This window comes from Chinchilla lanigera, unplaced genomic scaffold, assembly GCF_000276665.1.
Source record: "Chinchilla lanigera isolate Chin_1 unplaced genomic scaffold, ChiLan1.0 scaffold00080, whole genome shotgun sequence".
Taxonomy (NCBI): domain Eukaryota; kingdom Metazoa; phylum Chordata; class Mammalia; order Rodentia; family Chinchillidae; genus Chinchilla; species Chinchilla lanigera.
Window position 1 is genome coordinate 6,369,965 of NW_004955481.1, and position 24,322 is coordinate 6,394,286.

A 24,322-nucleotide genomic window follows, 5' to 3' on the forward strand; every position below is an offset into this window, starting at 1 on the left:
AAAAAAAAAAAAAAAAAAAAAAAAAAATAGCTACCATGCTGACACCTATGCTAAACACTGTACATTCATTATTTTGAATTTTCATAACTTTAAAGTAGAAGTTTTCTCTATTACCATTTCACAAATGAAGGAATAATCTAAAGTAAGCCTTTTCTTATTGGAAAACACTACTTAAGAAAAATCAGTATAAAGAAGCCAGGCACACTTGGAGGCTGAGGCAGGAGGATCACTGTGAGTTTGAGGCTGTCCTCGGTACACAGCGAGTTCAAGGCCAGCCTGAATTATGTAGTGAGACCTTGTCTAAAAAAAGAAAAAAGAAAGAAAAATCAGTACAATAAACAGCAAGTATTGGAGAATCTAAGGGAAACTTTTGAGTATTTCATTTTACTAGTTTTTTTTTTCCTTTTGCCTAATCTCACTTTAAAACATACTGTTAGCACCTCTCTTAACATTTGTTAAACTTGATTAGGGATGGATTTATAGTTCAGAGTTACAGAGGAGAGAATACAATAGTATGAAATTACATTTTTTTGTCTTTGAGGAAAAATGGGAGTAATTTAGGAAAAAATAACTTTAAGAAAAGACTGTGTATGTATTTGTAACAAATTTGCTTAGAATGAAATTAACTGAGCTGTGAGTAGAAAGATAGGACATAATTTTATTTTTTGGTTTTTTTGTTGTTGTTGTTTTCCAGTACCAGGAATCGAACTCAGGACCTTGCACTTGCTAGGCAGGTGCTTGTACTGCTGAGCAATATCCCTGGCCCTGGGACATAATTTTAAATGTGATACTTGATCTAGACAATATTTGTTCAGTCTGCCTGATGTGACTTAACCCAAACATCATGGTCCGGCAAAGTATGGAAATTGTAGAAGTTACCTGACTGTTTATCAGTTAAACCTTCATGTTACAGAGCAGAAAGAAGAAATCATTTGTTCATGTTTGTACATCTGATTTGGGACTAGAGCCATTCTTTCCTGTTTTCATTGCCCTTCCCTGAACTTGTTTTGTAGTCAGAGTAATATCTGGCTATTGGCTATTTGTCTGTTAAGAATATTTGTGAATGAAGTATTTGTATCTCAGAAATACCTGCCTTGAGCCGGGCATGGTGGTGCACGCCTGTAATCCCAGCATTCGGGAGGCTGAGGCAGGAGGATCGTTGCCAGTTTGAGACTAGCCTGGGCTACAAAATGAGCTCAAGGCCAGCCTGAGCTGCATAGTGAGACTCTGTCTCAAAAAGACCGAAAAAAAAAAAAGAAATATCTGCTTTGACATTTTCACTGCCAGAAAACCCCAGCGATAATTGTAACTCCAGGGCATTAGAGTACTAGGAATCCAAATTACTAAAGCTTGTTAAAAGGCACAAAGATGGAAAACAAAAACAAAAACAAAAAAACACCACAAGGTGTTCGCTGAGCACAGAGGACCTGCCTATCATCCCATCTACTCAGGAGAATGAGGCCCAAGATCACTTGAGCCTGCCAGTTTAAGGACAGCCTGGCAACGTACCAAGACACCATCTTTACCCAAAAAAAAAATCAGAATGTAAATTGACATCAGAACTCGCGTATTATAAATCAAAGGTGTTTCAATCTTCCACTCTTATTATTTACCTGTTTAACTGTCTTGCACCAAATAATTTGTAGTACCTTAAATGTTCTGCTGTGCTTTTCTGTAGTTTAAAAATTATTTCTCTCAGTTTGAAAGAAGTATTTATCTTGTCATAGCTGTTGATCACAAATAAAAATCAATAAATTTGTTTTGTTTGTTAAACCAAGGTTGATCCCAGGGCATTTCCCTAAGCCGTTTTTTACTTTCTTTGAGATAGCATCTGGCTAAATTGCCCAGGGTAGCCTTGAACTTGCGATTCTCCTGTGTCAGCCTCCTATCGTGCTGGGACTGTAGGCATGTGGCATAATGCTCAGCTTACAAGTGATGTTTTTCAAAGAAAGCTTGTAGATTAGTGGCATAGATGAATGGTAGAACACTTCTCTAGCATGTGTGAGACCCTGGGTTCAAGCCCCAGTACCACAAAAGTCAATAAATGAATGAATGAGCAGATAAATAAGCTTCTGTGTGAACTCCATCAACCATCTCATGATTGTCTTTAATAGAGTCCAGAAGAAGTATTTATGGCTATCCGAAACCCTCTGGAGTGGCACTGTAAGCAAATGGATCATTTTGTCGGACTCAATTTCAACTCTAACTTTAACTTTGCACTGGTCGGACATCTTCTAAAAGGTAAAGGAACCCTGTGTCAGAATGTTTTTGTGAACCACTGTCATGAAGCCAGAAGTGATTAAAATAATCAGTTACTGAGAATAAATTGAAATAACTCAGTCTATATATTTTACTTTAAATACAAACAATATCTTATTGAATTGTGTATTCTTCAATACATATTTTTAAAGAGCTTTATTTCCATATCAAATATCAGATTTCCTTCAAAAACCAAGAGTTGATTCTCAAAACTAGAGCACTATAGGGCTGAGGATATACTACCACCACCCCAAAAAATCCAAAACTACTATACTGCTTACATATTTTGTTAATCACCATAATAAAACTATAAATTAGTATATTTTTTGATAAATACATATTTGGAAGTGTTATTGTACAAATTTGATAAGAGATTCTCTTCAACTTGTTTCTGCGTATAGATTCATACCATTATTGTATATCACAGAGCCATGCCTTTCAGGTCCCCAGTACCCCGCCCCCTGCCGCCAAATTTCTATATTGATTGGAGCCAGCATTCTCCAGCTATTCTTCAGCACTCATGCATTTTCTTTTTTTTTTGGTTTTTTGTTTTTGTTTTTTTCTGGTACTGGGAATCGAACTCACGACCTTGCACTTGCCAGGCAGGTGCTGTGCCACTGATCTAAATCCCCAGCCCCAACTCATGCATTTTCTAACCTGGCTTTACTCCATGGTTCATTAACATGAGCCAGTCAGAGCCACAGACCACCATTAGCTGGGAGAGCATATACTTAGGGTCAGAGGCAACACAGTGTCAATCTACAGCATGAGTCTACAATTTTGTATCTATTTAAATAATTCTTAGGTTTGAAGGATTCTAGAAGTTCCCCACTACATACTTCTACAGAAAATATTGACACTTTCAGAACTCCAGTGGCATACTTCACTAGCATGTGGTGCTTACACATGAAAATATTGAGTTTTAATCTCTAAAGTAAGCAAGCATTGCCCAACAGATACTACACTTACTGCACAATACCAAGACAAGAGTTGCAACCCTTGTTAATAAAGTGCTTGCTTACTGCATATTTCTTAAAGAGTATTGGATATTTTCAGCATTCAAATCCCTATTTTAAAATGGAATATAAACCAGGCATGGTAATGCATGCCTGTAATCCCAGCACTTGGGAGACTGAGGCAGGGAGATTGCTGTGAGTTTGAGGCCAGCTTGGACTACATAGTGAGTTCAAGACCTGGCTGAACTACAAGCAAGACCTTGCCTCAATCAATCAACCAATAATGGAATATTTTCATGATTAAAAGCAGTTGAGGGGCTGGGGATTTAGCTCAGCAGCACAGCGCCTGCCTGGCAAGCGCAAGGTTGTGAGTTCAATTCCCGGTACCGGAAAAAAAAAAAAAAAGAAGATAAAAGCAGTTGAATATCACCTTTTGTGGTTTTTTGGTTTTTTTTTTGTTTGTTTGTTTGTTTGTTTGTTTTCTTTTTTTTTTTTTGAGACAGAGTCTCACCATGCAGTTCAGGCTAGCCTTGAATTTGTGACAGTTTTCCTGCCTCAGCCTCCCAAATGCTGAGATAACAAGCACGCATCACCACACCCAACTTGAAGATCATTTTCTAATCAAGCCTTTTGCAGGTGTAGAGCTATGTTTCCTATGTCATTACACTTTTCTTCTTTCAATTTAAAAAAGATGTGGTCTTTTTATATAATGAAATATTACTCAGCCATAAAGAACGTTAAACTGGAAACTTTTGTAGGTAAATGGATGCACCTTGAGACCATACTCATAAGTGAAATAAATCAGACGCAAATGTGTAAACATGTACTGTTTACCTAGTGTGAGAAGAAAGAGTAAATAAGATCCAAGATGTACAGTAGATACTGTGAAATGGGAAGAAACTTCAAAAGGAAAGAGAAGGTGTTGTGGGGGGATGGAAGAAAGGAAGAAAAAAGCAAAAGAAATATACATACATATATAAGTATATATATACAGAAGACAGTTAATGTAGTTATACTGCTAATTTATTTATTGAAAGTAGGTTTGTGTTAATATTGTTTGGACAATTAAATGCTGCTGTCTTGTACTCTGGGTAAAGAGAATAGTATGCAATGTATTAACCACTGTTACCCTCTCATCATATTGTTTTGGATATTTGTTTTTTGTTTTTGCTTTGCTTTTGGGGTTTTTTTGTTTCTTTAAGCTAAAATTTTTTTTAAAAAATTCAAAGAACATAATTTTAAAAAGAATTATTCAGTAATACCTCTACTTTCAAAGAAATCTTAAGGGAAACTCCAGTGCATTGTTTTGTTTTTAACATCCCTGTGTTAAAAACATAAGGAATGGAAGCACTGAAATACCATTATCTTCCTGAATTTTTCTGTTCTGAGGTACCTTCTTTTTTTTTTGGCTTTTTTCTGGTACCGGGAATTGAACTCACGACCTTGCATTTGCCAGGCAGGCACTGTGCTGCTGAGCTAAACCCCCAGCCCACCTGAGGTACCTTCTTAACATTATACTGTGCTACACAGTTTAGTGCTTAATCCTATAGTAATTAAGCAGTCATATATGTATGTTTTACTATTACAAATGGCTATTCTTAGAAGATGTGAATGATCGCTTTTACTTCCTTTCCTTGCAGACTTGCACATCACAGAATAAAAATTCAAATATTTCTTTATAGACTAAATTAACTCCGTATTGTTTCTGGTTTTTTTGTAGGGTACAGGCATCCTTCACCTGCCATTGTGGCAAGAACAGTAAGAATTTTGCACACACTGTTAACTCTGGTTAATAAACACAGAAATTGTGACAAATTTGAGGTGAATACACAGAGCGTGGCTTACCTAGCAGGTAAAAACACAAAATAGACAGAATTAATCTTACCAGATCTGTATCTTAGGAACACCAGAGAGATACAAATGCCTACCTGTGCATCCTTCAGCTAATTAATTGGCAGCAGAAAGAGTTCATAGTCAGTGCTTTGGTAATGCTTACAGTTTTTTAAGTTTTGCCAAAACACTTAGAAAAGAGTTGCAATAAAATCTGACACGTAGTCTCTTTGTCATCTTTTATTTAGGGTAGCACAATAGCTGCCTGCTGTCTGTCACAAAATCTGAACATCTCCACCTAGCATCCTGGGCCCTTAAACAGCCCTCTGCTATTCTGTCTCCTTTATCTACATTTCACAAGCCTTATATTTTTACTGTCCTCCCACTGGATGTGTGATTTTGAGCTAATCTGCTTTCATCTCCTATAAGTGACTCTCATTCCTTGGGCCATTTCACCTGGAATTTGTGCCCCATCCCCACCCTTCCATTCAACCTTCCCCATTGCTCTTACCTGATTTTTGTTTCTCTGCTCAGCAACACTTAGCACTTTATATCACACAGTCCTTAAGCGTAGCTGTTGGATGGCAAGTGCAGATTTCTTTTCATGACAAGTTTTTTGTTTAAACCATATAACCTTGCACAAATCATTTAACATTTCACAGTATTTTTCCTCAGTGGACTTGGTAATACCTGCCTTGCTTACTTTTTGTGTTTGAGACCAATTGTACACGCAAGCAGGTGAAAAAACAAGGTGTTATCAAATCCCTTCTTGTGTCTCATGTTAATGTCTTTCAAAACAGACTACAAACCCCTGAAGAGAAACAAAAGTCTGTCTTAAGTGTTTATACCCTTACACCTCCTATCCTCTCTAGGGGTCTTTACATGCATATTTAATAGGCCTTATCCTTTGTAGAAGGTTGTAAGAAATATACTCTAGATTACACTTGTGATTTGTTGCATTTTTCAAAATCTGCCTTCTCTTGTTCCTTTCAGCTTTACTCACAGTGTCTGAAGAGGTTCGAAGTCGCTGCAGCCTAAAACACAGAAAGTCCCTTCTTCTTACTGATATTTCAATGGACAACGTTCCTATGGATATATATCCCATTCATCACGGTGACCCCAGCTATCGGTAAATGCACCTGCCGTCCCATAATTACGTAATTATAACCAAGTTTCAGTTTTCCATAGTGATGGAGGCAAACAGCAGAGTAATCTAGAAGGAAATATACAGGGGAATCTAGAGATAAGTCACATAGAGTATGTAACTCAAAGCCCATTTTATAAACATGCAGTTTATGTGAGTTCGTAGTAAGTTATTCTTCTAGTGTGATTGTGCTAATGTTATCATTAGTCTGTCTATTTTAAGCACAAACCACTTGAATAATGAAAACAAATGATTTTGAAACTATTGGGTTGTAAGAAAGGGGCCTAGAAACTACACTAGATGTAAGCAATAGTACATGCTTAGAAACTAAGCTATACAGACAGGAATATAGCTCAGCGGCACCGCGCCTGCCTGGCAAGCACAAGGTCCTGAGTTTGATTCCTGGTACAAAAAAAAAGCAAACTAAGCTCTATAGATTTATAAAAACATGTACATGACCACACATTTATTATGTTTATTTATAATATTTTAAAGTTATTAGAAAGATTTCTATAGTATGGGTATAGATGATAAAATTAGTCCATTGTTACATGGTTCGGGGTAGTATATTTTTCAGTATAGCTTATAGAAATTACATGAAAATTGCATCATTTATGGATTTTTCTATATTTTCAATTAAAAATATTTTAAAGATTTAGCTATAGGGTTGAACATAAGAAAGTAACCTTGTTTTTTGGGTTTTTTTTTTTGGTTTTTCTCTGGTACCGGGAACCGAACTCACGACCTTGCACTTGCCAGGCAGGCGCTTTTGCCGCTGAGCTAAATCCCCAGCCCCAAGAAAGTAACCTTGTGCGGGGCATGGTGGTGCACGCCTGCAGTCCCAGCATTCAAAACGCTGAGTCAGGAGGATCACCACAAATTTGAGGCCAGCCTGGGCTACCTGAACTACATAGCAAGGCCTTGTCTCAAAAAAAAGTAATCTATTTTTACAGTTTATATCATGCAGCTTATTAACATCCTGCTTTTCCATAAAAAGCCCTCCACAATGTTCTTCTAAGATTTTAACAATGTACACAGAAGTTTTCCATATGTACATGGTACTCTAATAGTCTCAGTCTTCTGTCATTCTCATGAATGTATTTTCTTTGAAATAATGTCCTTTTTTTTGGTTTTTCTCCGGTACCAGGAGCCGAACTCACAACCTTGCACTTGCCAGGCAGGCGCTTTGCCGCTGAGCTAAATCCCAGCCCAATAATGTCCTTTTTTTAATGGAAAGGGAAAAGTGAGTTTTCCTGTTTTCTCCTATCAAAGTTGGAATTAAAATTTTATTTTCTTGGTTTTTAAAACAAAAATTCAACTGCCTTGACTTGATTTTCCCCAATTAAAAAATTTAGTTCAAAAAAAAAAAAATTTAGTTCAAAGTCAGGCATGTTGGCATATACCTGTAATCGCAGGTACGTAGGAAGCTGAGGCAGAAAGATCATAAGTTTGAGGCTCCACAGCTCCACGGGCCAACCTGAACAACTTAGAACCTGTCCCAAAGTGAAAATTGAAAGGGATAGGGATGTATCTTAGTGGTAGAGTACCACCAAAAATTAATTAAGTAAGTGCAATAAGTTCAGGAGATCTGTTATACAACATAGTGTCTATCTTTAATGACAGTGTACTGTATACTTGAAAATTGCTTGGGTTCTATCCCCAGCACAGCAGGGAAAAAAAAGAAAATTGCTGAAAGTAGTTTAAGTGTTCTCATTACAAATAAATGGTAAGTATGCAAGAAATGCCCATGTTAGCTTGATGTAATCATTACACACATACACACACATATGCATGTATGTATGCATATATTTTTCAAAACAGGTACACCATGAATACATCCAATTTTTGTCAGTTTAAAAAGTTAATAAGGGATGGATGTCACTCCACTGATGTCACTCCAGTGCCTGCCTGATGTGTGAAGCCCTGGGTGTGATTCCCAGCACCAGGAAGAAAAAAACAAATTGTGGCCTGGGAGAGAGAAGGAGAGAGGGAGAGGGAGGGAAGGAAATAGAAAGAAAGGAAAGGAAAGCAATCAGTTAGTAAAATCAGTGCAGTAGAATTCTTCCTGTTTAGCATTTGGTGAGTACCTACTGTGCTAAGATACTATGCTGAGAAAGTTGGTGTTTCCTGAGAATACATTCAGAGTTTGTACTGTAAAGCCTTTAAAGTGCAATTTTAAAATTAAATGATTGCAGCGATTGGGAAACAGAGCAGCTTCTTAGAATAGGCAAACAATGATTGTATTTGTCACCTAACGCTTCTCTGTTGTTTAAATTTCTAAGGGCACTAAAGGAAAACCAACCATGGTCCTCTCCCAAAGGTTCTGAAGGATACCTTGCAGCCACCTATCCAACTGTGGGCCAGACCAGTCCCCGAGCCAGGAAATCCATGAGCTTGGACATGGGGCAGCCTTCTCAGGCCAACACGAAGAAGTTGCTTGGTTAGTTTATCTTAATTTTGTACAATTTTTAAGATGATTATTCTGAAAAAAAAATTACATACTTTTATACTTGAAAAATTATTTGAAATTGCTTAATATTATCATGATTTTCCACTTTGTACCAAAGATTCTATGCTTGTTATAAGAGAATTTGATAAATCAGTTAAGCCGTATCAGTTAGTATAGAGAAATGAAAACTGGACATTTATCATCCCCTGCCCACAATTTTTTCACTAAATACTGTGGCTCTTCTTGTTTTGTTCTGCCTTTCATGGGCAGCAGATGACGGGAACAGGAAAGCCATTAGATATCTGTACGCAGGGAAGAGTTGCTGCACTCAAGGCTTTAGTGAGGTAGCACTTCCCCAAACTGTCATTTGAGAGCAGAATAATCAGTATGGTATAAAGCTATAATGCTAGTTACCATGTTGTCTTTGAAAAAATATTAGATTATTAATTATTATAAGATTCTTTTTTCTGTTCTTTATTAGTAAATGTTTGTAATGCATAGTAAATGCAAGATTGATTCTTGAAGGTTAAGATGGTTCGGTTACATCAGCATGTGTGAGAATACACCTAAATGCTGTGAGACCCTTCGCTGTTTCAGTAACTGAAAGTCAATACCTGAAAGAGCCCACTGAGTCCATCTCGCACCACAAAGGAAATACAAAACAGCCGTGTAGTCCATTAGCTCAAGTTTTACTTGTTAACTGGACTGTATATTGGTATCTGTATTTCGTTAACCAAAACTGAATGGTTCAGTGGATTTCAGTTATCAAATATGTATGTATCACAAGGTAGTATTGGGAAGATGTTTGTGTTCATAAGGAAATTAGTGAACAAACAACAAAGTGTAGCATAGCTAGCCTGCCAGTAGATCGTGAAAGACATAGAAACCATGAATGGTAATTACAGTTACTGGTCACATAGTTCTGTTTCCTTTTGTTTGGGTTCCTTTCTGTTGGTACTTTGCCTTAGGAAATCTTTTAGGAGTTTCCTGGTTACTTTGTGTTTTGTAATTCTGATTTTCATGCAAAGGAAATTGTAAATGAAAATCCAACCTCGGAGAAGTGCCATGAATTCATTTCATCCATATTCTTGTTGAAAAGGTGGGCCGTGGAGGGGCTTACAGTTTGAAGCTAAAGGAATGACAGCAGCATCTGCCAGATGCCGTTACAGTGATGTGTTTTGACAGGGGAAACTGAGGATCTAGGGAAATTAGGAAAAGTTGCAGAGAAGAGAGAACATTTCAGCTGTGTTACAAATTTTGATATATGCTTATCAGGTGGATAGAGGAAAAGGAAGGGCTCAGATTCAAGACAGGAGGAACAGCATAAATAAAGAAGTTAGGAAAACAGCTAGCAGCGGATCATAGCATCATGGGGACTGGTGTAGAAAATAAGACTAGAGAAGGAACAAAACCTGAGCATGAAAGAATTCATGTGCATGTTAAGAGATTTAGCCTTACTTTGTAAGCAGCAAAGATATTTTAAGTAGGGAAAGAACATGACCAAATTTTTTTTGGACAGTTTTTTTGGCAGCAATATGGAGAAATAGGAAGAGATTCTTGGCAAGCAGACCATTTAGCAGATTGATACATCAGTCCAAATAAAAATCAGTGTAGGCCTGCATTAAGACACGAGTCTTGGAAAAAAAAAGAGGAATCAGGCTTGGGGTAGATTTCTAACACAGAAAAGACAAAACTGCTGGACATATATCCAAAGAAAATTAAATCACGTATTGAAGAGGCACCTGTTCCCACGTGTATTGCAGCACCATGCATAATAAATAGCCAAGAAATGGAAACAGCCTCAGTATCTACCAGCTGATGGATGAATAGAACAAATCCATTGTGTAAATTTACACAATGATCTTCACTTGATTTTAGCCAAAAGGCCAAGAACCGATTACACAATAATCTTCAGCCGTAAAAAGAATGAAATCCTGTCATTTGTGATGACATAGATAGAACTGGAGATCATTATGTTAAGTGAAAATAAGTGAGGCAAAGACAGGTACCACCAGACTCCACCCATATTGGGAATATAAAAAAGTGATCTTACAGACATTGAGAGACTGATGGGAGATTATCTGGAAGGGAAGGCTGGGGAAAAGCTGACCATGAGCACCAAGGCGTAAGAAGCACTGGTGTGCTGCTACACAGTAAGCTAGGTACAGATGGGAATAATGCACTGTACATTTCAGAAAGTTAGAAGGAAGGATTTTGAATGTTTTCACTCTAAAAAAAATTACAAATGAGCTGGAAGTGGCTGGCACATGCTTATAATCCCAGTATTCCATAGGCTGAAGCAGGATTATGTGTTTGACGTCAGCCTAGGCTGCATAGGGAGACCTTGCTCCCCCCAAAAGATAATGTCTGAAGAGATAGATATGCTTACCCAAACTATATGATGTTTAATACCCCATTAATATGTATCATTTTTATGTATCCTTTAAAAAATAAATTTAATTTTAAAAGAAGTCCAAGGCCAGGGATATAGCTCAGTGGCACGAGCACCTGCCTGGCAAGCGCAAGGTCCTAAGTTCAATTCCTACACCAGAAAAGAATAGAGAAAAGAAGAGAAAAAGAGAAGAGAAAAGAAAAAAAGAAAAGAAAAGTGATCCAAATGCGTGTTAGTTATAAGGAACATACTTCAACTATGGTACAGATACCTCAAAAATAAAAGGACAGAAAAAATACAAAGGACACCGGGTATGATGGCACACACCTATAATCTCAGCATTTGGGGGGGGTGAGGCAGAAGGATCACTGCGAGTTCAAGGCCAGTCCTGCACTTTTTGAGACCTTGTCTCAAAAAGAAAAAGAAAAAACACAAGGGGAAAAAACTGGTTCAATAATGGTTCTACTCAAAGAAATCAGGACATATATATAAATTCAGGTTAGTTCATAATTATATTTGAGATCCTTTCAGTATATCTAGCAGTGTATATCCAAGAGAAAAATGAAAAGATAAATCAATCTGGAGTTAAGGGAGAAAGAGGTAAACAAACGACACATTTAGAATTGATTAGCTCATAGATAGTCGAGCTGTGGATACAGAAGGAAGCCTGGGAAGAACGCACAGAGTAAAATAAAAAGGGAGAATAAAGAAAGTAGAGAAACTAAATGCAGAGTAGTGTCCTGTGCAGTATGGAAAGCGTGAACCTAGTTTTCAGTCTGACCATTAACTAGATCCCTGGTCGTGTGACCTCAGGATAATTATTCAATGGCTCATGGCTTCCTCTCTTTGCAAGAAATGAAGAGGCTGGCCTGGATCCTTTTGGGCTTGATATTTATGACTACTACAAATATTTATTAGTATTAGTACTTTAGGCTAATGAAACATTGTATTTGTCAAGTGTTCAATTATCTGATTTTGTTATATAGGCTTCAATTCTAGCTTTTTAAAAATGTTAGAAGTATGCTAGATTTTTTTTTACAGGTTGAAATTTCAATTTTATCTCAAAATGATAAATAAACTAAGGCCTAGTTCTGACCACATACTGCTTCAGAAAGTTTTGCGAAGTTACTGAAAGAGTTCCATGAGGCCTCTAATAAGACCCAGAATGATACCAACAAAACTTACTATTGGCCAGATTTTTTTCCGAGAGCTGTTCTAATAGGAATTAGAAGTCTTTGAATGTAAAGAATAAAAATTGTCAATTTCTAATACTTCAATTTCAATATTTTTACTTTAAATAAGAGAAAGATACTTAAATATTAGTATGATACATGATTGGAGAAACTCAAAGCCGAGTGTGAGATAGTAGCACTTGCTGTTTTGAAGCATCTCCGTACACGTCGTCTTTGGTATTTTCAGGCATGCATGTCATCTTCTCGAAGGCTGAAGAGCTAAAACCAAACTTTAATTTTTGACTACATTTGTAAATTTTTCATATGTTAATGACTAATTCTTGGCATCAGCAGAATTTCTTAAATTGAAAAGACTGTTCTGATACGGTCGACCTTTGCTACTGAGCACGTACCCCTCTGTATTTGTTATCAATACTTTACTTGTTGGTAGACCTTGGTTCACCTGCAGTGTAGTTCAATGTAATCTTAGTTTCATTAGGGCCAGGAAGGTGCTCCTGTTCTAAAATCGAAAGCTATCCCTTTGAGAAGATGGAGAATAAAGGAGAGAAACTCTGCTTCAGTGATATGTTTGAGTTCTGTTGGGGTCTTTAGTGAAAGTTTAAACACTTTATGTCCAAACATTTTCTTTTAGTATGTTCTTTGTCATAGACACAATGGTTAATGAATTTCCATATTCTGTTACTTTTGTTTTAGGAACAAGGAAAAGTTTTGATCACTTGATATCAGACACAAAGGCTCCTAAAAGGCAAGAAATGGAATCAGGGATCACAACACCCCCCAAAATGAGAAGAGTAGCAGAAACTGATTATGAAATGGGTGAGAAAGTTAATAATTGATATGTGTCATTGATAGTAAGGTGGGAGAGTACCTCAGACACATGTACTTTCCAGCCGTGTATTCAATCTTTAAGATGCTGTACAGAAGCATTTGTTCTTCAAAAGATAAACTCTGCAGTCCTTAAAGTGATACTTATCCTGGAACCTGTACAAAAAGTCATCAGATGTATGATACACAGTTTTGTAAATAGCTAGCCAAAATTTTGTGTAGGTGAATAGTAATTCTATCTATTTTGATGTTGTAAGTGTCTACCAAAATGCGGTTAAATTTTAGAACCTTGAAGTATGTTAGGTGAAGTGGCTATGCAGTGCTTTGTTAATATAGCTGATCTTGTTCATCCATGTCTTACCGCAGAAACTCAAAGGGTTTCCTCGTCACAGCAGCACCCACATTTACGTAAAGTTTCAGTGTCTGAATCGAATGTTCTTTTGGATGAAGAAGTACTTACTGATCCGAAGATCCAAGCGCTTCTTCTTACCGTTCTAGTAAGGATTTTCCCTTTCTGAGGGTTTTCCCCACTGAAAGTTATATTCCAGTCTACTCTAAGGAGCCTTTTTTAAAATTAATTTTACAGGTACATTTTAGATATACGTAATGATCACAGTTCATTAGAGGGAATTTGTACCTGTACAGAAAATGTCTTTTTTAAAACTCCTTTTTGAGATAGGGTCTCCCTATGTAGTTCAGGCTGACCTTGAACTCACTGTATAGCCCAGGCTGGCCTCAGACTCTCAGCAATCCTCCTGCCCCAGCCTTCCTGTTGGGATTACAGGCATGCACCACCACACCCAGGCCATAATATATTTTGATCCTTCTTTTTCCCCAATCTCCTCCCCTCCCTTCAACCCCCCTTCCCCTTTAAATGTTAAAAACGTGAAAGGAAGATCGTCTTCTGCTTCTCACCAAAACATCCGACAGTTCAATCACAAAATAAAGATATTCCTTGTTTACTTTTTGCGTCTTGGCAGGCAACGCTGGTAAAATATACTACGGATGAATTTGATCAACGAATTCTTTATGAATATTTAGCAGAGGCCAGCGTTGTGTTCCCCAAAGTATTTCCTGTTGTGTAAGTATCTCCTTCTGTATTTCATTAACCTTTGTACCTATTTTTATGTCCAATGCTCTGTAAAGGATTAGGGAAATATATTACCCGATAATGTTTACTAGTTGCAAAAATAGCAAAATGAGATAGAGCAGTAATGACTTTTAGCTTAGAGATAGTGGTTTAAGCAGGCTGCAGTTGTAGCTCAGTATGTTCTCAGGATGCACAAAGCCCCACTTTTGATCCCCAGTCCCAGAAAAACAGAAACATGGTGGGTTTAATGGTGGCTAAAACTAGCTTTAACCTATCAGGAAAACCTTTTTTTTTTCTGCTCTTGTTGATTTACTTAAGTGGTTCACAGTGATGAGCACTGTTCAGTTTTCTCACCTAGGAGCAAACTGGTTTAAATCTGCACACCATTATGCTATATTTCAATCTGCATACTATTTGGTTTTCTTTTTAATAGAGCTTTTGTATTTACCCACAGCTGAATGAAATTCTCCTATTTGAGAATTAAATTTTATTCTCTTTTAACACCTTAGCCTCAGTGTTCAAATTTAAATAGCCCTCCTGGCGTGGTCCTGCACGCCCATAATCCCAGCAATCAGGAGATTGAGGCCAGAGGCTTATTGTGGGTTTAAGTCCAGCCTGGGCTACATAGTGAGACCCTGTCTCAAAGCAAAAAAAAAAAAAAAAACCTAAAAAAATTTTAAGTAACCCAAATAAACCAGAGTATTCTGCTCCAATTGAGAGCTTCTACACAGCATAATTATTTTATTTTTGGTTGATTGCATTATAAATTTTTCAGATTTTATGTAGGTAGGTCCTAGTTCTTTTCAATGAGTGTAGCAAGGTTAAAAATAATTAATTTCTTCCTACAGTTTCATTGGATGGTTATGCTATCCCTTCCAACCTAATTTTGCTTGCCTTCATAAAATTCAGTCTGATTGAGCATTTATGAAGAACTGATTAATATTAAATTTAATCTTAACTCCCTGAATACCTATCAGCAGACAACAGAAAGAAATGGTCTTAAATGTGCTAAGCGGCAGATAGCAGCCAACCTTGTCTTGAAAAAAGCATTCACAATATATAGTTAGATGTGGGTATATGACACCACTAGTTGTTTGTGTTTACTGTATTTTCCCTGATGACTAAAAGCAAAACAAAAGGTGAACCAAAAAGCAAACACACACACACACCAAAGAAAATTTGAAAAATACAGAAAAGCATTGGAAAGTTAAAAGCACTCATGTCCCTTTAATTCTGCCACATTGTTCCGTTTTTCAGTAGCTCTTTTCATTGATTACCCTCTAAAATATTTCTTTGTTGACTTTTATTTTTTTAGGCACAATTTGTTGGACTCTAAGATCAACACCTTGTTGTCATTATGCCAAGATCCAAATTTGTTAAATCCAATCCATGGAATCGTGCAGAGCGTGGTGTACCATGAAGAGTCCCCACCACAGTACCAAACATCCTACCTGCAAAGTAAGTTAGCAGAAGGATGACTGAGGAGCTTGCCAACATGTGCACTGCTGTAGAATGCGCTGACTGCGGAATTCTTTATCAGGGATAGGCTTGTTCATGCTTCTCTCTCCATATGCAGTTTTCCGACTCCCATAATCATACTCCCTATTATAACTGCTTGACAACTTCATTAAAATACAGCTTTATACTGAGTCTATTTTAAGTAAGTTTTAGTCTGCTTGGACACTCATTCTAAAATGTTTTCATTGTGCTTGTAGGCTTTATAAATCAACTGTACAACTTAATTTCTATTACCACTAAAAGATACCGTGTCTCTTATAAGAGTAACATTTGATTTGTTGCAGGTTTTGGTTTTAATGGCCTGTGGCGGTTTGCAGGACCCTTTTCAAAGGTATAGAAACATATATTTCTCTTATGTTTCACAAAACTTTTTATCCATGTTAATATTTTTGCTTTAAAAATGTGTTCTATACTGAAAACCAGAGTGACAACTCACAATAAGCACATTTTCAGAAAAAGTTTTTCAGCGCAAGATTTCTCTTAAAAGGTAACGTCAGCCACGCATGGTGGTGCACACCTATAATTCCAGCACTGTGGAGGCTGAGGCAGGAGAATCATTGTAAGTTCAAGGCCAGCCTGAGCTACATAATGAGTTCAAGGCCAGCCTGAACTACATAGCAAGGCCCTGTCTCAAAAAAGAAAAAAGAAAAGAAAAGAAAAGAAAAGGCTTGCTTCTTTTTTTTTTTTTTTTTTTCTTTTTGAGACAGGGTATCACTTTGCAGTTCAGGCTGGCCTTGAGCTCACTTTGTAGCCCAGGCTGGTCTTAAACTTGCAAAGATCCTCCTACCTCTGCCTCTCAAGTTCTGGGATTACAGGCATGTGCCACTATGCCCAGCTGTAAGCATCTTTAACATCTTTGTACATTATTTTTTACAAAAACAACTCCTTTTATGCTGACTTCACAGAAGGATGTGATAAATCTCTGTAAAACTTTGCAGAAGGGTGTGATAAATCTCTTTCTAACCACAGACTGTTGTGTATTTGATAATTTTAATGTACACATTCAAATATGACCTGTAAGGGGCTGGGGATTTAGCTCAGCACACAGCGCTTGCCTGACAAGCGCAAGGTCGTGAGTTTGATTCCCAGTACCGGAAGAAAACAAACAAACAAATATGACCTGTAAGAAGCATTACCTACGGTTGTAATCTACCTCATGAAAACATGTTTACATCCAACAGTATTTGATTAGATTCATTACTCTGTTCATTTTTTTCTTTGGCATTAGTTGATACAGTGCTACATAAATACGTGTTTAATTACTTTCTCTTTATATGCTTTCTCCAAATTCACTGAAGTTCCTTGAAGGCAGAGCATCTGTACCTTCCCCCTATAATTCCTAGCACAGTGTTCTAGATACCGGGGTATTAAATGTCTTGATATGCGAGGTTGTCACTAAAAAAGTAGGCCTAATGTCATAGAAATAAGTGTATCATGCAGCAGTTTTTGTACTTAGACTGCCATAACCCTCTGCGCCTTTCATAGTGTCTAGTTAGTGGAATCCAAATAGCAGCTGGAATGATGATGTTCTGCTCATTTTCTCTGTTTTGGAAAATTGGCTAGACATTCCTGATGATTGTACTGTCTCAGCATTTAGTCTGACTGCACATGGCTTTCAGAAATTGCAGGTTCATCTGGAAGCACTAAAGGAAGCTGAATAAAATTCCCAGGTTTAAGTCCTATGGTAGTCAATAAATGTTACTCCACTCCCTTTTTAAATGATCTATAATATAATATAAACAAAGGGAAAAAATAATAAATTAAGCCCAAAACAAAAATTGAATTAAATCTTTTTTTGGCTTCAGAGGGGATTAAAAAAGAGTGGAGCTAAAATAATTTCCTATTTTCCATTACAGCAAACACAAATCCCAGACTATGCTGAGCTTATTGTTAAGTTTCTTGATGCCTTGATTGACACGTACTTGCCTGGAATTGATGAAGAAACCAGTGAGGAGTCCCTCCTGACACCCACATCTCCTTACCCTCCTGCACTGCAGAGCCAGCTTAGTATCACTGCCAACCTTAACCTCTCTAATTCCATGACCTCACTTGCAACTTCCCAGCATTCCCCAGGTTAGTAAATGTGATCTTTATGTAACTTTGAGCAATAATATTAAGATGCCAACATTAGAAATTCCCTTGTGATTAGATTATAGCAGATTTTGTTCCTTTTTCTCATAAAGTTCATCTTACATTTCATCTTTACTTTGTAACTGAGTTGAATGATGTTACTCTACAAAGTCTTCTACTTTCTAAGGAGTTATATTAAGAGAGTCAGATTTCTATAGTATTCACAAACATAGGTTTCCAAGGTGGGTAAGTTTTTAGAATTGGGCAAGAAGAGCAACCTGAGCTGCATTACCCTGTAAGTGAACAAAACTGCAGTTCCTTTACTAGACATGCAGTGCCCTAAAGGCTTCTGGCTTTCTGATACAGCAGACTGTATCAAAAAACATACAAAGTCTGATAACACCCTACTTACTTGCTACCAGGAGCAACCCATAGTCCAGCCTAAGGATCTGGGATTAAGTAACATAAGCTAGAGTGGAACTGAGATAAGCAAGACAGTAGAAGCAGCAAACTTACACAACTCTGGGCTTGTTGTTGTCAGAGTGAAGGATTTCATAAAGCTTTGGTTGCTGCCAGAAGTATTAGCAACCAATGCTGTTGTGCGTGTTGAGGTGACAGTGGGCAAGGAAGGAAAGCTGTTATAGTTATGTTTTCTCTTTAGAGAAAAGCTCCTCCTAAAATGGTTAAAATGAAGTGAAAATTTATTTAAGGTTTGTTCTATTGTCTGAAAAGTTGACTCATGAAATAGCCAATTCTATAAAGTTCTTTCAAGTAGTTCATGTAGTTCTTAGTATGGATTTTTTAAAGAATCAAGTGATAAAATTATTCTGTGATTTTTCAAGATCCAGAGGAGAATCGCCAATTCATAATCCCAGTACTGCATGAACATTTCCATTTATGTGGTAGTGTGGAAGGTTCTGAAGAATATCCAATTTATATTATAAACCATTATGTTAAAAAGTTATATTCAACCATTAAGCTTTCAGCATTTATTTATTGGTCACTGCACAGGTGATCCTTTTTTGTCCCAGGAAATGAAAGAAGTCTGGCCAGCTCCTTTTCCCATATAACCATGTTCATCTGCCCCCATCCTTAGTCCTAGGACAGTGTTTCTTCAAGTATGGTCCCACGTCAGCATCATCCGCATCATTTAGGAGCTTGTTAGAAATCCAGATGATACTCAGCCAGGTGTGGTGGGGCCTGCCTATAACCCCACACTCTGGGCAGCTGAGGTAGGAGGATCACAAGTTTGAGAATAGCCTAGGTAACTTATTGAGACTGTCTCAAAATAAAAAATATAAAAGAGCTGGGGATATAGCTTAGTGTGAAGGTGCTACGTTCAATTCCCAGTACTACAAAAGAAGGAGAGGGAGAAAAAAGAAAAGGCAAAAGAAAAAGAAATGCCAAAGACAGATGCTGGAGCCTTGTCCTAGACCTCCGATACATGGCTCTCCATGGGTGAAGCCCAGCCAGTAATGAATGTTTTACACCCCAGGTGATTTTTACGTACACTGGTTTGAGAAGCACTGCCCTAGGATCTGCCGATGGTCCTGCCCTGTTATCAGCATTTCAGCTATTTGGGCCAGGGCAGCACTTAAAATTTACTTTCTTCCAGATACTGCAGCTATTCAATTTTCTCCTTGCACACTGCACTCTCATAAACTCTTAGCATGTTGGGGCTGGGGATTTAGCTCAGCAGCACAGCGCCTGCCTGGCAAGCGTAAGGTCATGAGTTCGATTCCCAGTACTGGAAAAAAAAAACGAAGAGGAAAACTCTTAGCATGTTGAAGCAGAGCACTGTACAGGTAATTTAATTCCATACTTAACAATGCTACATTCAGTGGGAAGACGGCATTTTAGGAGCACTAGCTGCTTTATCACACAGTTCTTGTACATAGCCAAGGCAAATGTTCTTACACTGCACTTTACCACCTTCCCCACTTTTCTCTCATATTCTCTTCCCTCTGTATTTCATTCATTCATTCATTTCTAGCTCATTACTTCTGTCTGCCTTAACTTTAATCTACCAGTCCTTTTCTTCTGTAGCACTCCCTATTTTCTGCTTTAATTTTTATTTATAATTTTCAACCACAAAAGTTTATCACAATTAGAAAAATAGCTCAGTAGTAGAGTACTTGCCTAGCATACATTCAGTCTCCAGCACCACACGCAAACACATGTGTGCACACACACACGCATACACGCACACACAGATTAGTGGGCTCTGTCTATGTGGTCCTCTCATTTTTAAAGTTTGGTTTACCTTGACCAAATTTTAGCCTTTTAAGCTGCTAAGACGGTGTTAAACGTGTCAAAAAGGTCAGTTATTTTGTGATGGTAGTGATTTTATGGTACCGGGGATTGAACTCAGGGTCCTCATGCTGAGCTTCATCCCCCTCTTTATTTTGACAAAGTCTCACTAAGTCACTAAATTGCCCAAGCTAGGATCAAACTGCAGATCCTTGTGCCTCAGCTTCCCAGGGTGCTGGCATTCCAGGAACATTCCACAGTTCCCAACTAAGGATCCTGGTTTCTTTGTACCAGTTATTGCAGTTTTGTCATCTGTTCTTATGAAATATCTCATAACGGTTAAGAATTGACACTGAGGCCAGTTGTGGTGCCACACACCTATAATCCTAGCACTCGGGAAGCTGAGGCAGAAGGATCCCAAGTTTGAGGCCAGCCTGAGGTACATAGTGAGTTCAGGATTAGGCCAGCCTGAACTACACAGCAAGACCCTGTCTCAGAAAACCAAACACAAGAGTTGAAACTGTGTGATTAGGTATGTCACTTCATATCTTTATCTCCTTATTTTTTTATGGACTGAGTTTACTGATATCAAAAGGCTAAAAGAAATGAATCTTATCTAGATTCCTAACTCATTCAAATTTGCTGTTTAGCTGTATAGAAACCAAAATACTTCATCTGTCCTCCCAGCAGCCACATCCTCAGCAGTAGCATTTACAGACCTCTGTGTCACTGCCTGAAATAGAGCACATATCCTTCTTCCAACCCCCATCCCTGCCCACGATGAGACCTCACTTAGATAAGATTGTAATGGTACTTCCTCAGGTATCAGCTTTGAGGATGTAATGGTCTTTCTCATTTCTCTCTGAAAATGTATAAGTGCACCCTTAAGAACGTCCAAGAGTCTTCTGAATCCCCTAATAGAAATTGAACTTGTCATTAGTGGAGCTAATGGACTCTACCCAGAATTCAGTGCTTGTAAAATTGTGTTTACTGTAGCCCTCTAGCCAAATGGACACACAGTTTTGCCTCTTCAGGTTTTCCTAAATGCCGGTGAGAACGTCCTGAAGAGAATACATAACATGTGCCAGTAATACAAGAGTGTTTCAGACTTGATATTATGATCCTTATTAGGCCCAGTGTATCTGAGCCAGACATAAACTGAAGAACCAGGATTAGAACTAGAAAATAAAACCTGGCCACCTATTTAAAAAAAACCAAAAACTATTTATTGGACTGTTTCTTGGGTTAGCCCCAAGCCGTAAGTGGTTTTCCCAGCTGATGAACAGAGACGTTTCTAAAAGTCCTATGTTGAGTGCTTCATACCCATTTTAGGTACAGTCGACCTTTGTCCTCTTTAAATATTAAAAGAGCAAGTATATTGGAATAAAGACCCAGATAGTGGGCTGGGGGTACAGCTCAGCGGCACAGTACCTGCCTGGCAAGCACAAGGTCCTGAGTTTAATTCCCGGCACTAAAAAAACACAAACAAACAAAAAAACCAGATAGAATTACATGGATTTTGTACATATTAAAGAGAAGTTCAAAGGATGCAGCTGGTCCCAGAGTGTTGAAATCTACTTTATGTTTGTCAGGCTCTCCCAACCCTTTTCACAGTGTGATTGAGTAAGCATTTGAACACCTTTCCAGTGTGTGCTTGGGCCACTCTGGGCCACTTAAAGACGAAAGAGGCTCTGGTCACCTGGGGCTTGACAGTTTTTGCTCATGGGTCTCAGGGTTTAAGGTTTTAGGGTTTTGATTTGGTTTTATGACCCACATTGTTTAACAAATTCTAAGCATATATAAAAGTTCTTTTGATTTTAAGTAGAAGATACATAATGCAGTGCTCTGTAGAAAGGAGCAAAAATTCCAGATCTTCATCTCATAGTTGTTCATGGTTTACTCTGTGAGCGGAGCCCCAGGGCAGGGTACCTGCCTCCAGGAGCTCTCAGTTGTAAAGACAGTTAAGTGCACGGAAACTACTTGGACCTCTTACCTGTGATACTTGGCAATTGTGCTTTGTATGTAAATTATTCTGATAGTTCAAAGGGGTTATTTTGGAAGAGTCAGGTAGTAATGATGACAAAAGTTTTATGGCACATTTTTTAACCTCAAAAATGTGAGAAGTATGGTTTTTTTTACAAAAATAAATAAGCCTATGATCTATTTTCAGTGTTTTATACTAAGAAAAAGTTTTTATTTATTTTTTTTTTTATTTTAAAGAATAAAAGAAGGATAACATAATAATAGGGGGGACTTAGCAAATTACAGACAAAATGGTAGGAAATTATCAATGGTTATCGTTTTACATATTATTATCTACAAAATAGTTTCTCAGGAAAACAAATAGACAAATAATAGTGAGTTAGAGACAAAAGAGGTAGGAGATTATCAAGAGAGAAGTTTTTAATTTTTCTCTTTTATCATCTCATTTTGGTGATAGTATTAGAACACAGATTTTTCCAGAGCAAAGACATACTAGTTATTCTTTATTTCAGGTTCACTTCTTCCACTTTATTTTTGGGGCTTCATCCGTACCTGGCACCCATTCTTTCGCTTCACCCTGTGATGTAAACATCCTTTTAGAGAAGTGGGGTGGATCAGCTAGCTTTTCATAAGCACCCTAAGCCAATTTTGCTGATAGCTGCTTGCATGGAGAGACATTTCATCCAAACTGTGTCTCTGAGTTTAGCTCTGAGTCATCAGTATACCTATTATGTTTGCTACATTTAAAATAACTCCCTCTTAAAAAAAAAAAAAACTTAGAGGCTTCTATTTTGAGACCACTTAAAATCCCTGAAATTATATACATTGTAGTGCTTTAAAGAACTGCTTAAAGGGCTGGGTACAGTGGCGCATGCCAGGAGTCCCAGTACTCTGGTGGTTGAGGCAGGAGGACCACTGGGAGTTCGAGACCAGCCTGGCCTACACAGCGAGACCCTGTCTAAAAAAAAAAAAAAAACTGCTTAAGGTATCACCAGACCTTTACTTGGTATTTTTTGTTTTGTTTTGTTTTTCTTTTCTTTCTTTATCTATATTTGGGGAGGTTTTTTTGTTTTGTTTTGTTTTGTTTTGTTGCCTTTGTGAGACAAGGTTTCACTATGCAGCTCAGGCTGGCCTTGAACCCACTGTGTAGCCCAGGCTGGCCTCAAACTTGGCAGTGATCCTCCTACCTCAACCTCTAGAGTGCTGGGACTACTGGTTGTGCCACCATGTTTTATCCAGCCTGGATAAAAATAATTTTAAATTAAGCAATTACTTGTATGTAACTTCTAATTTTTTAATCTCATCTTTAAATTTAATTCTTGATTTAAACTAAAATTTTCTTTTGTTTTGTTACTGAGAATCAAACTCAGGACGTTGCACTTGCTAGGCAGGTGCTGTGCCACTGAGCTATATCCCTGACTAAACTGAAATTCCTAATTCTAGTAAAACAGCCAGAAGTGGCAGGACACACCTCTAATCCCAGCACTCAGGAGGTTGAGGCAGGAGGATCACTTTGAGTTCAAGGCCAACCTAAACTAATATAGTAAGACCCTGCCTCAAACAAAACAAAAAACATGGTAAAAATCATTATCTGTAAAATTGAAAGTTGTATTTATTTATAGAGTGTATTATTTAGGAAATTAATGATCAGAGCTCATTGATGAAAAGCAGACTCCTGAAAGCCAGAGAACATACTAATTATCCAATATCTAATCATATTTGACTTTGTAATGTTATGGACATCACTCACACTGTGTTTTCTTCCATTCTGTGTCTGAAGCTCCTCTGCCCTGCTCTAAATCAGCAGTTTTCATGCAGCTGCTCCCTCATCAAGGTACTCCTCGCCGTCATCACCCCTGCATGAAATACTGTTTACCCCGCACTCATCCCGGGCATACGGCACAAGGCTGCACTTCCCGTCCCCGGAAGCGCTGTCTGGCTTACACCAGAGGGACTTACAAAGCCGCCGCTCTGTAAGGTCTGGGGCTTAGGGGAAGTGCCGGGCCAGTGTGTCCTGCATCAGTGAAGGGGCTGCTCACACCTCTCCTGGGCACTGAAGCCGCAATCCCTGGACTAAAACAACAGGGTAACAAGGAACTCGAGCGAGAGTTAATAGAGAAAAAGCAGGGCGTGTGGTTTGAGCAAGCTCTTTTATAGCTTAAAAACCGTTTTCCAAAAAAAATAAACAAGTAAAGCCAACCTTAGTCATTAAAGCTGGTTGTCTATTCTGTCACTTGTATGTAAGGAAAGGAATATGCTCCTTAGTTAGCCTTAAAGACTAAAAAGGAAAAATGAGACATACTTATGTTTACTTTATGAAAAATGTGTTTTCTTTCTTCTTCTGTAATTATGTATAGAAAGAG

General features: G+C 37.9%; 1 protein-coding gene across 4 annotated transcripts in view; it reads left to right on the forward strand.

The window, feature by feature from the left end:
- The window catches only part of Nf1 (neurofibromin 1), a 258,325-nt gene that overhangs the window by 224,110 nt on the left and 9,893 nt on the right, over positions 1 to 24,322 (forward strand). For 3 of the 4 annotated variants that reach the window (XM_005402798.2, XM_005402799.2, XM_013503423.1), the window contains 10 exons: positions 2,115 to 2,241; positions 4,936 to 5,067; positions 6,039 to 6,174; positions 8,472 to 8,629; positions 12,917 to 13,039; positions 13,415 to 13,545; positions 14,029 to 14,129; positions 15,454 to 15,596; positions 15,941 to 15,987; positions 17,513 to 17,729. In XM_005402798.2, the coding sequence (XP_005402855.1) occupies positions 2,115 to 2,241; positions 4,936 to 5,067; positions 6,039 to 6,174; positions 8,472 to 8,629; positions 12,917 to 13,039; positions 13,415 to 13,545; positions 14,029 to 14,129; positions 15,454 to 15,596; positions 15,941 to 15,987; positions 17,513 to 17,729 (1,315 nt within the window). The remainder of the gene's footprint in view (positions 1 to 2,114; positions 2,242 to 4,935; positions 5,068 to 6,038; positions 6,175 to 8,471; positions 8,630 to 12,916; positions 13,040 to 13,414; positions 13,546 to 14,028; positions 14,130 to 15,453; positions 15,597 to 15,940; positions 15,988 to 17,512; positions 17,730 to 24,322) is intronic. The other variant, XM_005402800.2, reaches the window with a different exon arrangement.